We start from the raw sequence: 16,890 nt of genomic DNA on the forward strand, positions 1-16,890 counted from the left end.
GCGTCTGGTGCGAAAATAATTTAGACAAAAAAGTGGAAATGGAAAAAAAAAAAATCCTGTAGTGTGATTATATATACCCTCTTGCCACATATTTTTACTTCTGAACCCCTTCAATTTTGTTTTCATTTTTTTTTTTTTTTTTTTTTTTTTTTGGGGTCTAAAGTGTGCAACGTGGGAAGGCTGTCTTTGACAGATGAAGTTAGCAAAAATGGACAGCACATAAATGCAAATATGTGCAATGCCGCTATGTTTAGTCTCGTAATGGATGTCCCAATTTTTTTTCCCTTAAATTAAAATTAAAAGGATCAAATTTGTAGTCCGTTTGGTGAGGCTTATCTTACGCCCCCAAAGGAGAGGACAAAGAATGCGCAAGGGAAGAAACATCGCACCCTTGGGGGACGCATCTAACTGGGTACCCCACTGCAGTATAGCAGTTTATATGTATTAGCACACATGTGTACTTTCTCCACATTGTCGTAATTATATATATAAACGCAAACTGATAAAACCTGCCCCGCTTCGATAGGCAATGCGTACGTGAAGTGATGCACGTATACCCTCAGTTATTCCACTCCAGAGGGACAGCAATTACTTCGAAGGGGTACATATTCAAAGGAAACAGACAGATATACATGCACACATGCACACACCACATTACCCAGTTGTGCAATCCCGCGTCACCTACTTCTTTCATGAATAAAAGGAAGCAAAATGTTGAAGAAAAAAAAGGACACAAATGTGAAGGAAAAGGTAACAACAAAGACGAACGGAATGAGTTACAAAAATTGGGAAAAAAATCCCAAGGGAGAAATGCAAGATAAGGAGGAAGACTTCAAACACCTAGAGGAGAAGGAACATGAAATAGAAAAAATATCCAGAAGAATTTACGAAGAAAACAGTAAAATAAAAAAAATCAATTTACATCATAAAATAATTAAGGAAGAATTTGAAAAGAAAAAATTAATCGATCAAAGTGATAAAAAAAAAAAAACACTCCTGATTATTACAAAAAAATTACAACAAAGTTACAGAACAACATAAATAATGTGGAGGAGTACATTAACAACATTACAAATGACATAAATATTTTAAAAAGCTCCATAGATGACGAAAGAAATGAGAGAATTATCTACAACAACAATATGAAAATTCTCGTTAATGAGTACAACACTTTAAAAAAAAACATCAGTAATTTAGCCACACAGGAGAAGGAACAAAACTCGCAAAATGAAAAACTGAAAGTGGAGCTGAACGAACTCGTTAAAGAAAAAGACAATCTGGAGAAAAAACACAGAGAAGATTTCAAGATGCTGCAGCAAAAATTGAAGGAGCAAAAAATACTCTCCTCTGAACAGAAAATACACGAACTAATCAAGATGAAGTACAACTGCAAGGAAAGGAAAAATAACAAAATGGCTGATGGATCCGAGGACGACTTGGAGCGAAGAAACGAAAGACACACCACATCCTATCCCCCCAACAATGATAATAACAGTAGGAACCTCCCTGGGGAAGGAAATCTCGCAAATGACAACTACTACCCACTAGACGAAGCAGATTATGAAGATGAAAAGAAAAGAAAACTAAACGCAAAAATAATTCTCCTAAAGAAACTATGCCTGAGAATCCTGTTTATTAACGAATATCAAAAGCAAAATATTAAGAAGCTGGAAGAAAATATCGAAAATATGAACAAGGCAATCAATTCTATAAGCATTTTGACGTCCAAAAAAGGAGACTTTGATCACATCATTATAAATTTAAATGCGTCTAAGGAAAAAAACTACAGCCTCATTTCGAGAATTAATCTCCTAAATTACGAAACGAACGTTTTAACCAAATTGAATAAAAAAATGAAGGAGAAATTTAAAAATATCAACCTACAAAATGACGAAATGGTTAATTTAAAAAAAGAAATTACGAACAAAATGAACGACAAAATGAATCATATTAAGACATCCCTCCTGAATAATCAAGAAACGTGTAAATTAAAAAAAAAATGCTTCCACGATTGTGTCATGTATTTGAAATGTCTGTACGATTTTATCAAACAATTTGAAAATACAAACAACAAATTAAATTTAAGAACACAAATTATAAATAAAGAAAAAAATTTCCATTTTAATTATATCCATAAGTACAATGAAGAAATTCTGGTGGATGAAAATCACCTAAATGACTTTTTAATTTTTATTGAAAAATATATTTACGCCCTTAACTTTTACCTTCCTTCTCCTACATTCAATTACAAAAACTTTATCATTGAAAATCCGAATTTTGGAGTTCCCAATTCTGCCTTATCGGCGCATTCTTTAGACGTTGCTTCGAACGAGAATGCTCAGTTTAGCACACTCAACTGTGTTACCTCAGAGAATGAAATCAGCGTGTCTGAAGGAATTTCTCCACAGGAAGATGAAAATTTGATGAATGAACCCGTAAGTGAGGGGCCAATAAATGTGGAACCCCCCAATGACACCACCCAGGCAGTCGATCAGCTCGCAACCATTGCAACACAAGGGGACCAAGCGGAGGCGAAACATACAGAGGCACATGACCAAAATTTTGCACCCAGTGAAGTGGGAAACGACCAAAGTGAAACACACCAAGACGAACTTAAAAAAGAGAACGAACTAATCGACAACCAAATTGACCAGGAGGATGCGGCGAATAGTCAAATGGACAAACCCATTGCTGAAGTAGAAAAAGAAGAACATACGTTACAAGATGAGCACCAGAAGGAAGAAGAGGAAGAAAAAAATGCCATAGAGGGAGAACAACAAAAAGGAGGGGAACCTCAAAGCGAAACAGAACGAAGTGATAACGTGGAAGGTGGAAATATACAAAATGGTGATGATTTACCAAATGGGGAGAATGAAGGTGAGGCGTCGGAAGAGGCACTGAAGGAGGGAAGTTCACCTGCCGAGCAAATAGAGAATGAGAGTACTCCTAACGAGGATGAAGTGAATGTACCAAATGAGGAAGAGGTGAACGTACCAAATGAGGAAGAGGTGAACGTGCCAAATGAGGAAGAGGTGAACGTGCCAAATGAGGAAGAGGTGATCGTGCCAAATGAGGAAGAGGTGATCGTGCCAAATGAAGAACAGGTGAACGTTCCAAATGAGGAAGAGGTGAACGTGCCACATGAGGAACAGACGATCGTGTCAGGTGAAGAGCAAAGCAACGCGACCAAAGGTGAGCAGGAATCTTCACCAAATGAGGAAGAAGTGAACACACCGGGGGAAGAAACGATAAATGCACCGACAGATACTCAACAAACTTTACCGAATGAAGAACCGATAAACGCACCAAGCGAAGTGCAGACAACCCCCGCAACCGCAGATCCAGAGGGAGATAACCAAAACTACAATTTAAATCATTTTAATTCGCGCAGCATCGAATACGATAAGCTAAAAGAAGAAATCCCTGCCGAATTGTTAATGAAAAAATATGACTCTAAGAAAAGCTCAACGGCTGCAAATTAGGTGTGGAACACAACACACCAAATTGCCTGCCCACAGCTGTTATCACAAAAAAAAAGGTGCACCGCCTTCATCGCCCTTTCAAGTGTTACAGCGACGTATATTATGTGCAGTAATATGTACATCTTTTTTTTTTTCACTCTTGTTTTGAAATTTTTAAAAGACGAAAAAGGAAAAAACAAAAAAACATTTAAAAAAAAATTTTCATCATGTTCCTTGTTCCGATAAATTTTTTTAACCCTTTCAAGGCAAATAAAAGGACAGGCAGAACGCTATAATTCTGTTGAATGACTCGGGGAGGGGAGTACCCGTCTTTAAGTAAGAAGACAGCTTCTCTCTTCACGTTTCTTACAGCTATCCCAAGGGTGAGAAAAAATATAACACATATATTGTGCTAAACCTGCGCCCTTTATATTTACACTGCTGCGAATATGAAAATAAAGCTGACCTCCTCCAATGTAGACTACCGCTCTTCCGTATTCTTTGATTTATCACAGTGTTAAAAAGGAAAAAGGAAGCATCTGGGTGACTACACCTGCCCGTCTGCTATGTATAGGAGGACGTCCTTCAAATGGACGTTCCCTCCAGGTGTCCCCCGTATGCTTAAAAAAAGAAAAAAATAATAAAGTGGGCCTACTTGAGTATATTTTTTTTTTACCAATTAAATTGTAAAGAAGCTCACATACGGTTTGTAAAGAAAAAATAAAAAAAAAAAAAATAGCGCAGCTGCACTTCAAACAGGCGTAATGTCAAATGGGGGGCTTTATAATGAGTGATACACACACCCCTTAAAAACGCACTTCCTTGATAATGGGCACAACATATTTAACGCTTAATAAAGCACACGCACAATTAGTAGACGTGGAACGGCGTTTTTTCCCCGTACGAACACCCTCTCAAAGGACCTGATTTAGCAAAGACTCCAGGGGGGTCCTCTTAGTCATTTTCAACAACTCATATATGTACAAATACACCTTTGCTCTGCTGGTGCCTTCCAAAAAATGGTAAACAGTGATTAGCTTATTCAGGAAGATATAACCAAAGTGCTTACTTCCATTGTAGCATTTTTTACGTAGCATGTGTAAAACCAGCTGGATTATTTTTCGGTAGTAGGTGTAGTTCCCTCTGTTTGGGGATTTTGCGTGCGTCCTTCTCAGCAGCGTGTTGTGTATATCTATGTGGTAACTTTGTATGGTTTCTCTCCCCCTTCGATGTTGCTTATTTTCCGAATTGTTCTTCTTAACAGAACGTTTTCTCAAGCCATACGAACTAAAGTAGCTATGAAGCACTACAACATTTTCGAGAAAAATCATCACCTCGTTGAGCACAAAACTTAGGTCCTCATTTAGGAAGGACTCTTCTACCTCCACTTTGGTCGAAATGGAATTCTGCGCGAACTCCCCGTTTGGAACTCCCCGGTCGAACACACTTGTGCAAATGTTAAATAAATTATTGAACATAAGAAATATGTACTTTACGAATATTCTACATGTCTTCAAATTAGCTTTTCTCATTTCTCTAATGTTCGTTGTTTGATCTGCAGTAAAGTTTCTGCCTCTCTGTTTTGCAGTCTCCTTTTTCACGCCTTGATTTTGCACATTAATGAAGAGGCTAAAATATTCCATATGAAAGAGGTTGATAAAAATGTAATACAAACTCCTATTCAAATTTTTTATAATTTTCACCAAATCTGAGAAGATATTTAAATTGGATCTTTTCAATTCGTTTCCTTCCTTCCTTATAATGAAAGTGCTTCTAACTTTAAGGGAAATGTATTTGTGGAAATTACTGTACCAGAAATTCCACAACTGGAATGAGTTACCTTTACTTGGTTCCCCTTTTTGGATAATCACCCTTTGTGCGTTATTTAGTATAAATCTTTTTATTTTTTTTTTTTCCTTTTTCAGAAGCGCATTTGTAAATATATGGGCGTAGTCCACACTTGGGTAAAACAAATTCGAAACGATGTTGCTTACAAAGAGGGAGAGGTAAAAGAATATTTCAGACGTCTTTTCGTAGCTCTCTTTAAAAATGTAGCCCATAATGTAGCGATTTTTGGTAATTTTATCTATGTGCATTTGGTTGGAGAGAACAATGGTAAGGCATTCTTCCTTCTCCCTGCTGCGTCTGTTATCATTTGGTTGTGTTTCTACTTTCCCTGTTTCGTTTTTTGGCTCTCCAGTTATCGATCCTTCTTCTGACTCACTTTTCTGCATTCCCATCTTCACAAATGATTTCCCCTTTTTGGACGTATAACAAGGATCACATCTTCCGAAAGAGGCCATTTCTTCCTCGCCTTTACCTGCAAAGCAATCCGCTTCAACGTTCACGCTGCTCATGTAAAGCTTCTCATTCTCACCATCCGTGTCGTAAAAATTGATCACCGGCATGGTGAAGGAGGTCGGGTAATAAAACGCTATTTCATCTTGGAACAACTTTTGGTGCATCATTCGATCTAGCCATAGCAGGATGTTATTCCTGGTTATCAGTTTCAGCACGAGGTTGTTTTTGACGTAGTAGACCACGTCGCAGTTGTTCTGGTTCGCCCCGCTGACCCCATTCGTCCCATCCGGTTCGTTATCTTGTGCACCCCTTTCACCATAGTATACGTCGGCACTACCGTTTTGCTGCTCATCCCCGTTGTCATCACTACCTCCGTTGTGCCTCCTCTCTTCAGTGTCCCCACCATCCATACAGTCAAACTGCATATCCTCCAGGACCAATACACCACTACACATGACCAGCAGAATTAAAAACTTCTTCAACAAATTGTAGTTGAGATAATTACTAAAAAACATGGTCAGGTAAATCTCAAAAATATTATTTTTATTTAATATGTTCAAAATAGTTTTTATGGCATTTTTATGATTCCCCTGAATGTAGTGCAGTTTATCCACAGTTTCTTCTTCCTCCTCCTTCTCTTTGTTGGTAACTCTCTTTCCATTTTCATTCCCTTCTTCCACATCGTCATCCTCATTTTGAAAATCGTAAACCATTCTGTGGCTCACGTTGGACGTTGCGAAGAAGCTCCTATCGATGGTGTTACTTTTTTCTTGTGCGTGTGTTGTATTACCATGGTACTGATTGTCATCCATGTAGTCACCATTCTGATCATACGCGGTGGTGTAATTTGCATTTTCTTCATCATAGTTCTGATCGCCCAGTTCCTGATTTTCCGCACATTCTTCATCATCCTTTTGGCCGCCCCCCCTTAAATCATACCTCGTGGAGAAAAGCGCCTGCGTCGCAATGATCAAAAAGTTGATAACATTTAGCGACATAAAATTCGTCTTCCTAAATTGGTTATTCAAATACGCGTGGAAAAAATGAATCGAAAACGTCTTGTTCCTAATCAGATTTTTCAGACTATCCCTGAAGCCCTTTTTCTTGTAAATTTCGTTTATTAAAAAAAACGAGTAGGTCGACACGCAGGGGTTTATGTAGTACGAATTCGGGTCTACTGAATATTTCAACTTCTTCATAAAGAAGAACAAATAAAATAGTTCCTTGAAGGGAATAACCAGCATCCGTTGCTTCTTCTTTCGGCCCCCACTGTGCTGGATACTACTACCACTATTGTGGTACCTTTGCGAAAGGCTATTTTTATATATCACGCCGTGACTTGCTTCTTCCGTCTGTGCAGTTGCACCGCCAAATCTCCTAAACGAATTTAATTTCTTCCTAATTTTATACAGAACAAACGAATTCTCAATCAGCTGGTAAAATATGGACAACCCCTTTATGCTAATCATCCTCACTATAATGTCGTTACTACTCAAACAGAATATTAAAATTTTCAATGCATTCATCGAGAATGTTTTTATCCATTTTCCGAAGAAGTCAATATCGTTAAGAAGGTATCTCTTTAGCAACTTTTTGTAATTCTTCCTAAAATGAATATCCTTCATTTTTCTTCCGTATAGGAGATCACTACTGTCGACAATACAATCCGTGTTGATGCTGCTGTTGGGGTGGTTCTTCATTTTTGCCAGTTTTTCCTTCGCATAACTTTTCTCCTGCGTGGTGGTATTTCCTTTGTAGTTTCCGTCGACTCCGTTCTGCTGATCTTCATGGTGACCGTTCTCATTGGAGGTGTTCTCCAACTCAGCACTTCCCTCATCGGCACTTTCATTCCCAACACCATTCTGTTTGTTATCTTCATCAACTTCCTCCTGCGGTTCTTCCCTAAATGTGCTGCAATTCTTATACGCGCTACCTTCATACGGGCTGCTCATAAAAATACTCGTTCGAATGGTCTTTCCATAGTAAATCATATTTTTGACATTCGCTTTTTCCTCCTTGTCTAGTAAATCTAAAATTCTCGTAGATCTGTGAACACTGTGGATTTGTTTAAATTTTATACAAAACTTGCAGTTCTTATTATTTTTTTCGTTTTTCTTCAAATGGTAAAAGTGTTCCTTCTCTTCATCGTATGTGATAAGTTTGTTGGAACTCCCAAAGGGGAATCCTCTCCTTGTGTGTTCGTTCGTCCGATGGATTCCTCCGTTATAACTGTTGTGTGGATCTACTTTACCACTGTTGCCATGATATGTGTGGGAGAAATTACCCATAGCACCACCAACCTGGTTTCCCTCACCGTGTTCCCCCCCTCTTTCCTCATCTTCGTTGTTGTCATAGTCTATATAAAAATGAATATCTGGGTACTTCCTTATGTAGTTCTTTATCTTTCTATTAATCTCTTGCATATTTAGCAGGTCAAAATTTAAAAACACATTTTCATTCCGATACGACGTGTACAAAATTCTGAAATGGTAGAAAAAAATTCTCAACTTTTCCGCCATCAAGATAAAGCAGAAAATTAACTTGCTAACTATTAAGCACAGCAAAAAGAGGTAATCATAAATGTTATCCTCCAACTTCATTTTATGTGCTAAAAAAAAGACTTCCCTTTTGATATACTCATTTTGGCTCATAATACAATGTGGGAGTTTTGTCCTGTAAAGCTTCAGCAGGAGTTCCCCTTTTTTCATTCTCCAATCGGTTTGGTGAAAATCACTGTGGAGTTCTCCTTGACAATTTAACTGTTCCTCATCAGATTGGGCACAACTGGAATCATTTGCAGCACTGTTGCGAAAAGCGCTATGGTTTAGTTCCTCCCCCGATGGGTAAATTTCCCTCTCACAACATTCGCTTTGCCCTGATCTGTTCATGTGCTGATAAAACAAAAACTGCTTTTCCCCACTTTCCAACTTCCTGCGCACATTCTCATTCATATAAAAGTACAAGCACGTCTTGTTCAGCATGTTGGTATCCATATTCAGCCAATCGTACCTACCATCATTATTTAAATTAAATTCTTTAAATTTCAAAACTTCATCTATTAGCTTATTGTCCAGGATGCTCTCCATAGTGACCGACTTCAAATAATGCGAAATGTCAACGAAGAAAATACTTCTAATATGCACATCTACACTTTCGAGGGTGTAATTGTATGCTTTCTTCAGTCCATTGAATAGATCCTTGTTTAGCGTTTTCAAGCATATGGCTTGCGTTTGGGGTGCCTTCTCTCCGCTCTGATCGTACCATTCTTCGTAGAATATTTTTACCAGTTTTAGGATGAACAGGAGGCTGTTCTTGTTTCCACCACTAAGCACATCATTGCACTCGTCATTCGTGGTCTTCCCAACCATTCGTTTGCCAATAAACGCTTCCAACTCCTGCACAATCAGCCTTCCTACATGGGAATTTCTGAAAAACGCCTCTACCAACATTAGCGCGTCCAAGTTTCTTAACTTCACATATTTGAGGAGCAAAAAGAAGGCGTAAAAAACGGCGTACAGCTTTTTGCCCTTTTTCACCTCACCCACGTCGTGTTCACTAAAAATATACATGTACTCCTTCATTGCATTTTCATAGTAAAAATGATTTTTCTTCCCTTTTACACATAACACTAAGTCAGTTAGCAGATCGCAAAGATGGTCATTGACCATCTTTTCCAGCTTAAATTTCCCCACATTTTGGTTCAGCATTTGCAAAAGTAGAACTAGCAAAATGCAGTGGTCATTTCTTCTTCTTAACGTTCCTTTTGTGAAACTTTCCTTATGTATCGTGTCACCACTCCTTTTCAACCTTTTAAAAATCCCCTTGAAGACAAAAAAGGTAACTCTCTCGTAGCACCTCATTATACACTCCCCCTTGGGAATGTCATTTTTGTAAAAGTAGCCATAAAAGTAGAAGAATGCAACTTCGCATATTCTTCTCACAACGTCTTTGCTGTACTGTCTAAGCAGTTGTCGCATTCGCTCTTTTCTACTTAGCATGTTTCCCAAAAAGTACAAAACGGATAATGCTATAAATAGGCAATTTTTATTTTTCGCCTTCTTCGTGCTTAACAACAGAAAGCTAATTCTGTTTCGCCTCCCATAAACAGATTTGTATGCGTGTGCAAATTTTTTCAAATAAAATTCCGCCAGCATGTCTGAAAAATTCTTTCGAGGCAGCTTAAATACTTCTTCATGCGTTATGCTCTCCAAACGGTGCATATCAATTTGGTCGAACAGCGGAGGGGTGTACTTATTTTCCATCAAGTAAAGAAAAATCATAAAAATGTCATTCTCCTTGGTGTTGTTACAGGTTGCTTCCTGAGGGAGGGCCTTCAAATCGAAAAGGGCAACGTACCTCCGCAGGACGTGCGCTTCTACTTCTCTCTCGACATCCTCACGCCGCTGCAAATGTGTTCGCTCGTTTTTGATGCCCCGAAAGAAGCAATGTTGGACTGTGCTTCCATCGCAGGTGTCATTTTCCCCGCTCCTGATTCCGTGGCGAATAACTCTTTCCACAATGGTGCTACTCAGTGGGAAGCAGCTATCTCCGTACCATTTCTTAACGTACAACTTGCACAACTCATTTAGGGTAGCGCTCATTTCGCCTTCCAAACGTTCGTCTCGCGTGATGATTTCAATTAGTAGGGGCACCGTGCTGGCACCGCTTCGGTGCATGCCTTTTGTGCCATTTCTTAGTCCAACTTTAAAACCGTTTTTCTCCTTTTCGCTACGCATAAGGTTGACGAAAAAGAGAGCGATCTGTTTCAAAAGAAAAGATCTGCAGCTTTCCATGGATGCTTCCTCCCCATTTGGATCATTGTCATTTTGGTTACTGTCACCTTTAGAGGAAGTGTCTCCCACTATTAGCTTCTTCATAAAATATTCCTTCGCATCTAACATCTGCAGCAAGGACAGGATCATGAGTGATAATTTTCCCTTGATCTGTTCGTCCCCCTTTTGTGTGTCCTCTTCCGCAATGATATGGATCAAACGAATAAGGCTCTCCCCCACGGGATTTTTATACTTCTTCCTTTTTAGATTAAACAGTTGGATGTTCTTATGCACGTAACACAGGATGAGATGCGCGAAGTTGTAAACAACGACACGATTCGTTTTAAGACCCTTCTCCAAATGATCCAATAACTTTACAAATAATCCATTTTTAAAAATATGTACAAATAAGGAACACATGGACCTACTTAAATTACGCACCTTTTGAAAGAAATTATTTGCGTCACATTTTGGATCTCCTTGTTCTTTTCTACTTCCACAGCTAGCTATTACATTCTTCACATCTTCGTACCTTCTTGTGTTTTCTACAAATGCATGAATGCTTGTATTTACAGTGGCACTCAGGGTGAGGAACACCTCCACCGTTCTGCTCATTTTTCCAACCAAATGCAGCAACGTCTTCGAGTCAACGTTACCGTCACCATTTAGGTACACATAAGTGGTGAAGAAATAATTAGCTATCAAAGTGCTAACATTACACAGGTTGTAAAGCAGCAGTTCAGCTTCTTCACATTTGTTCTTCGTCCCTTCCAGGTTATCTACGCTGGTGTAATAAAACGTAACGTTATTATCTTGCAAATAAAACTCCAAAAAGGTTTGGCTCCCGTTTGGAAAGGCCCCATCAATTTGAGGTTTATCATTTTGATTATTACTTGCCTCGTTAGTGACACCCTTTTTGTGTACCTCACTGCAGAGCTGCTTCATTTCTTCCTGGTACTCTCCTAAATTTTTTTGCCCCATTTGAACCTTCTCAATTTGCTTTAAAAAGGCATCTACGCTTTGTAAAAATGTTGCAAAACTGACAAAGGCAGCATTCTGCTTGTTCGATTCGTTCTGATATGCTACATTCTCTTCGGACCCTTCCATCATGTTGGTTACACCTGATTGCGGCTTCTCACTCGGTGGATTAAACGAGGGGGCGTTACTGGGTGTATCTCCCCCCCTTTGGCTATCACAGAGGTTGTCCCCCGTTTGTAAAAAGTCCTTCTTCCTCGTAAAGGTACAAAAAAGTTCGCCCAAGCTTCTCTGATTTTTTAACTTTTCTCTCACACTAAGATAAGCATACGGGTTCAATAGCAAAACATATTTTACATAATCCAGGTAGTTTATATACACCTGTATAATATCCTCGAGGGTGTAATCGAACACATCGCCGGCGCCTCCCTTAGTTTGCTTCTCCTCCTTGATGACCTTCATAATTGGTATCCCCTTCAGCGCGAAGTTCAGGTTGTTCGTGAAGAACAGTTCTACTAGGATGACGAAGAAGGGGGAGGCTTCGCCCCGAAGTGGGTTCTCCTTTTGGAATTCGTTTGTACTGTTCCCCACCCCTTCGATGGAAACTTCTCTGGTCACTTCATTAGGTGCACCACTGTCATTATGCACTGCCCTACTTTTGTGCAAGTTAAAAAGGCGACAAAAAACGGACAGCGCAACGACGAATTGGCGCAGGCTAGGAATGCCCCTCAAGAAATTCAAAAACAAAAGCAAATCATCCACATGGGGGGAGTCAAAAATTTTCGTCTTCCTCAGCATTTTGTGTATAAGGGTCTCCACGAAGGAGTAAAACGCCAACTGCACATCTGATGCACATTGATCCTCCGTTGAAAGAATCCTCTTCTTGTAGTACGCCAAAATTGGAAACAGATTATCCAACAAGTGGTAACTTTCAAGCGGGAAATAACACTTCTCGAAAAACAACTTGAGGAATATCATATATACATTCTCGTTAACATTTGCAAACAATTCAAAGTTTCTTATTTCTATAATTCTCTTCTGACTGTACAGCTCATTTAATAATTTTTTTCTCAATTCGCTATCGTCAAAAAGGTTGATAAAATTGGTTACTAGCACAAAATGGTAGACGTACAAATTGTCTGTATTTATGTGGACGTCATTCAGGAAGTAGTGCAACTGAAGGATGTGTTCGCGTTTTTCCTGATTTTTTTCACTTCTCGTATTTACTATTTCGTGGTCCTTGGCGCCGATGTTAAAGGTGTAATCGTCAGAGTCGCTGTCGTGAGGTGGGTTGGCTTGCAAAGTGGTGCCTACACCTGGTAGATTGTTTCTTTTCCCAGGGTGGCCACTATCACGGGTATCCTTCCTGCACACCTCACTACTTTGCGCCCCCTTAATCTCATTTATAATGTACCTATTTATATAGGCAATGTCGAACAGGTAGTACGAACTAACGCGGTTGTAAAAGGCAATAGATAGGTCTTCCTTTATCCTGTTCATCAAAATGGTTTTGTTCACCCCTTGGGGGAAGGGCAAGAACGAATCCAACGACAGTACAAACTTGGAAATGCACTTGTAAATTTCAAACGTGTAGTGCAAGTAGCACATAATAAAATAATTGTAGTAGTTGTGCTTATCTCTTTTCGTAAACATTTCTACAATATACTTGGTAACGTTCCTGGGGATAAAAAAAAATAAAATTTCTTCAATTTTTTTTTTGTAATTTAATTCGTTATCCAAATGGTGCAGATAACTGTTGGCTTCTTTCACATTTTGCATCACCACCCTTCGGTCGATTATCGCTCCTTCACTGTTCATCGTAGACCCCTCTTTAACGGCGTCGTACAATTCTACCAAAACTTTCAAATGAATTGCCTCTCCACATAGCTTTAAAAAAATTGTATTTCGCACCACTTCGTTATTGACACTTTGGTATGCATATCTGTATTGCAATAAGCGGGGGGAAGTTTCTCCCGATTTGTAAGTGCACTTATTATTTACTAACTCACTGCTGCTTCCTTCTAGTTTCTTTTTTTTCCTTCTCAAATTGTCCCCTTTCTCATCGCTTGGTGCTGCATTGCTCATTTTTCTCTTCCTCTCACTTGTCCCCAATGCAGTGGCCCCTTCATCGTGGCACAGTTCGGGTATGTCCTCACCCGGGTTGGTGTCACTCTTGGTGCTCCCCTGCATGTCGCTACAAGGAAGGGTGAAGTACCTGCACACTTCGTTTGGTATTCGGCCCATTTCCTCTTTCCCCCTTTGGGAGTGTTCCCCCCATTGGTCCTATGCAGGAAGAATATTTTACTAACATCAATGTACAGAAGCAGGAACAAAAAAAGGTTGTCGTCACATGTTAAAACGTGCAGTTTGCTGCTGCCATAGTAGAGGTTGATAAAGTGCTGGTACTTTTCTATACTGATTACAACAATATAATGATTAATAAAAAAATTTATTTTTAAGTCCGTTAAGAAGGAAAGGAAAGCATTATTCACTTTGTTCTGGATTTGCTTTTCATCATTGTAGGACTTATCTCTCAACAGAATAACCTCCTCCTCTTCCTTCACGTGACGCGTGATTAAATACTGCTTCGTTTCTCTTATGCAGGTAGCTATATACATTTCCAGATTCGCGAAGATGAGACAGATTCGACGAATGTCTCTTTTTTGTATTCCCATCAGGAACAATTGATTTCTCACTTGGGCGTACTTTTTATTTTGCATGTTTGCGGTGCCATCGAACAGATCACCATATATGTTGGCTAGCTCCCCTCCCTTGTTCTTCCTGTTGCAATTTACGGCCAGATAATACGACGATGCGGAGGGAGAAGAGCCGGACGGGGAACGTCTTTTTTTCCCCTTCTTTTCTTCCTGCCCCTCTTCATTATCCTCCCCATACGAACACTTCAAAAGGAAGATACAATTACAATTGAACTTCTCATTTTTGTATATTTCGCTGAACTTCCTCTTTTTTAACAACTCGTTTATAAAAAACAGCACCGTCGTGTCCATCTCACTCTGCACATCATTGAAGAAAATTCCCACCAATTTTATCACATTAAAAAAAACGTTCATATTTTTATATGTCTCACTTTTCTCCAATATTTTGTAAAGACACAGAATAATGTAGTGGCGTAGCTCTTCCCCACTGCTGCAGTATATTTTGCGTATCTCCTCACAGATCGTGTGAAAATGGGTGTGTATTTTGTCGCTCCTCGTGCTATCTAAGTAGCAGTATGCACACATGATTAGGAACGCCACCCTCACTGCTTCGAAATCGGCCTTGCTGACGGCTCTGCTATTCTGATCTGCCTGACCTGTGTCATGTTTACTTCGCTTTCTTCTTTTCTGCTTCTCCTTTTTTCTATCTACAATCTTTTCCTTAAAAGTTTTCGTTTTCCCATTTTTCTTCTTTATTTGCATTTCTGCGTAGAATTCGCAATTTTCAACAGTCCTCTTTTTTTCCCTTTCCTTTGCCACATCCCCTGCAGCACCCCTGTTCAGTAAGTGCTTATATAGTTGTACCACTTCGTTTTGAAAATTGTAACTGCAAAGAAGAGTTTCGTCCTCTTTGATGTAGTCATCACCTGTGTGGTACTTCTTTCTCCCCTTCTTTGTATCACGAGAGTATCCTTCCTCTGAGTTGTCCCCATTCTGTGAGTCTTCTCCCAAAAGGGACTCATCCCCCGTTGGAACACTTTGATCTTCCTCCCCATCGAGGATCCCCCGTCCTGCCCTCTCCACGTTGTCATCAATCACGTCATCCAGCCCATCCACCTCATCCCCACTGTCCTCCAAATGGGTCAACTCATTTTTCCGCTTCAACTCGGAAACGGTTTTGAGATTCTTTTTCAATTCAATCAAATTTAATAACAACGAAGAAGAACAAAAAACAAAATGAAACCTTTCATGGAAAAGGAAAAGGTACAGAATGACATTTAAAATAAATATTCGGTTATAGCTGAAGTTGTTCAAAATGGCAATTTCGAGAAGATTCATTTGTTCACAGAGAAAAAGACCTACATTTTGGAAGGCCTCTGATTTGACAAACTTTTTTTGGCACTCCTCATCGGGGCCGGGTGTTTTCCCCAGCTTGTTCCGAAGGAGCCAATTCAAACTGTAGAAAATTATTTCAACATATCTCAGATTAATATTCTGCACTGACTTGGTTCCCTTAGTTTTCTCACCCTCCAAGGATAACACAAAAATGATCACATTGAGGTAATTATTATTAATTAAAATATCCACACACATGTTGTAATCTTCTTCAGAGAGGTCTCCATTATTTTTTATCAACCCATATAGACCTTTCAGACCTCTTTCTATCTCCTTCTCACTGTCGCTATTCAGCTGGGAACATATTCCCTTCAGCGCGCTTCTTAACTTGTCCATCTTGCAGAATTTCAATTTCAGCTATTCATGACCTGGGGGGTTCATATTATGGATCACTTCAAGTGTGGCTACTCTACCTCACCGCTTTGGAAGCTTTTACCCAACTGATCGACCTGTTCGTTCAGGAAGAAGAAGCGCTTTTTCTTCTCTACTTATAAACACAAAACTTCTTCGTTCCTCCCATTTAGTCGCTTTATACAATTAAAAAATAGGGGGGGATATACTATCCCGTGCGGAATTTTTTTCTTTTTTCCTCCTTGATACTTATGCTCCCACATATGGGATATAACAAATGCTAGCGCTACGCATTCGCATAAGTTCTGTAGAGGAGGCCCTATGTTTGGGGTTCCAAGGAAAAATTCACTTCAAACACGAACAAATTGGAAATCTCACAAACGTACATTTTGTACATAAACAGAAAACGGTAAACATTAAAAAAAAACACCACAAAAAAAAAAAAAATTATACGTACATTTATGTATATATATTACTTCGATGCGCGAACATTCAAATGGCTTCAAACATGATTGCAAAAAAGTATTCACTTTGTTTTGTATGCTTTGATTAGTTGGTTACGCGGAGTTGCCGAATGGGCAGAGTATACCTGTTTTTTCCAGCGTCGTAGGAGGGAAAACATGTTAGCCATGATTTGTGACGGCTCGTGCCCTATATCGTAGCGTCGTTCCGATCGGCGCAAGAACAGATCGATCTACCAAATTGCCGGTACTAGCTGGCTTGGCGCCATTTGAAAAAAAAAAAAAAGTGCATACGTGCATATGCGAAAAAAAAAAAAAAAAAAGGAATACACCTGCGTTTGCGTATGCTCCGATGAATAAGTTTTCCAAACAAAACACTTATTTAAAATTATATAAAAAAAAAAAAAAAACCTTTTTACGTGTTTTCTACATTTTTGTAAAGCGTTTCATCAAGTAGGAGTGGAGTGCGTGCAAAAAAGGGGAATCGTGGGTATCCAACTAGGCATGTAATCAACCA

General features: G+C 39.2%; 2 protein-coding genes across 2 annotated transcripts; one reads left to right on the forward strand and one right to left on the reverse strand.

The window, feature by feature from the left end:
* Positions 1 to 711: 711 nt before the first annotated feature.
* PCOAH_00000280 (Uncharacterized protein) lies at positions 712 to 3,482 on the forward strand (the record flags this gene model as incomplete). Its single annotated transcript, XM_020056849.1, has 2 exons — positions 712 to 973; positions 1,105 to 3,482. 2 exons carry the CDS (start codon positions 712 to 714, stop codon positions 3,480 to 3,482), a joined length of 2,640 nt encoding a protein of 879 aa, XP_019912559.1.
* Positions 3,483 to 4,375: 893 nt separating this feature from the next.
* Positions 4,376 to 15,897, reverse strand: PCOAH_00000290 (Uncharacterized protein; the record flags this gene model as incomplete). The annotated part of the gene is made up of 2 exons (XM_020056850.1): positions 4,376 to 13,693; positions 13,819 to 15,897. The coding sequence occupies 2 exons, from the start codon at positions 15,895 to 15,897 to the stop codon at positions 4,376 to 4,378; spliced, it is 11,397 nt and encodes a 3,798-aa protein (XP_019912586.1).
* Between the last annotated feature and the right edge of the window lie 993 nt (positions 15,898 to 16,890).

Source organism: Plasmodium coatneyi, chromosome 1 (assembly GCF_001680005.1).
Source record: "Plasmodium coatneyi strain Hackeri chromosome 1, complete sequence".
NCBI lineage: Eukaryota > Apicomplexa > Aconoidasida > Haemosporida > Plasmodiidae > Plasmodium > Plasmodium coatneyi.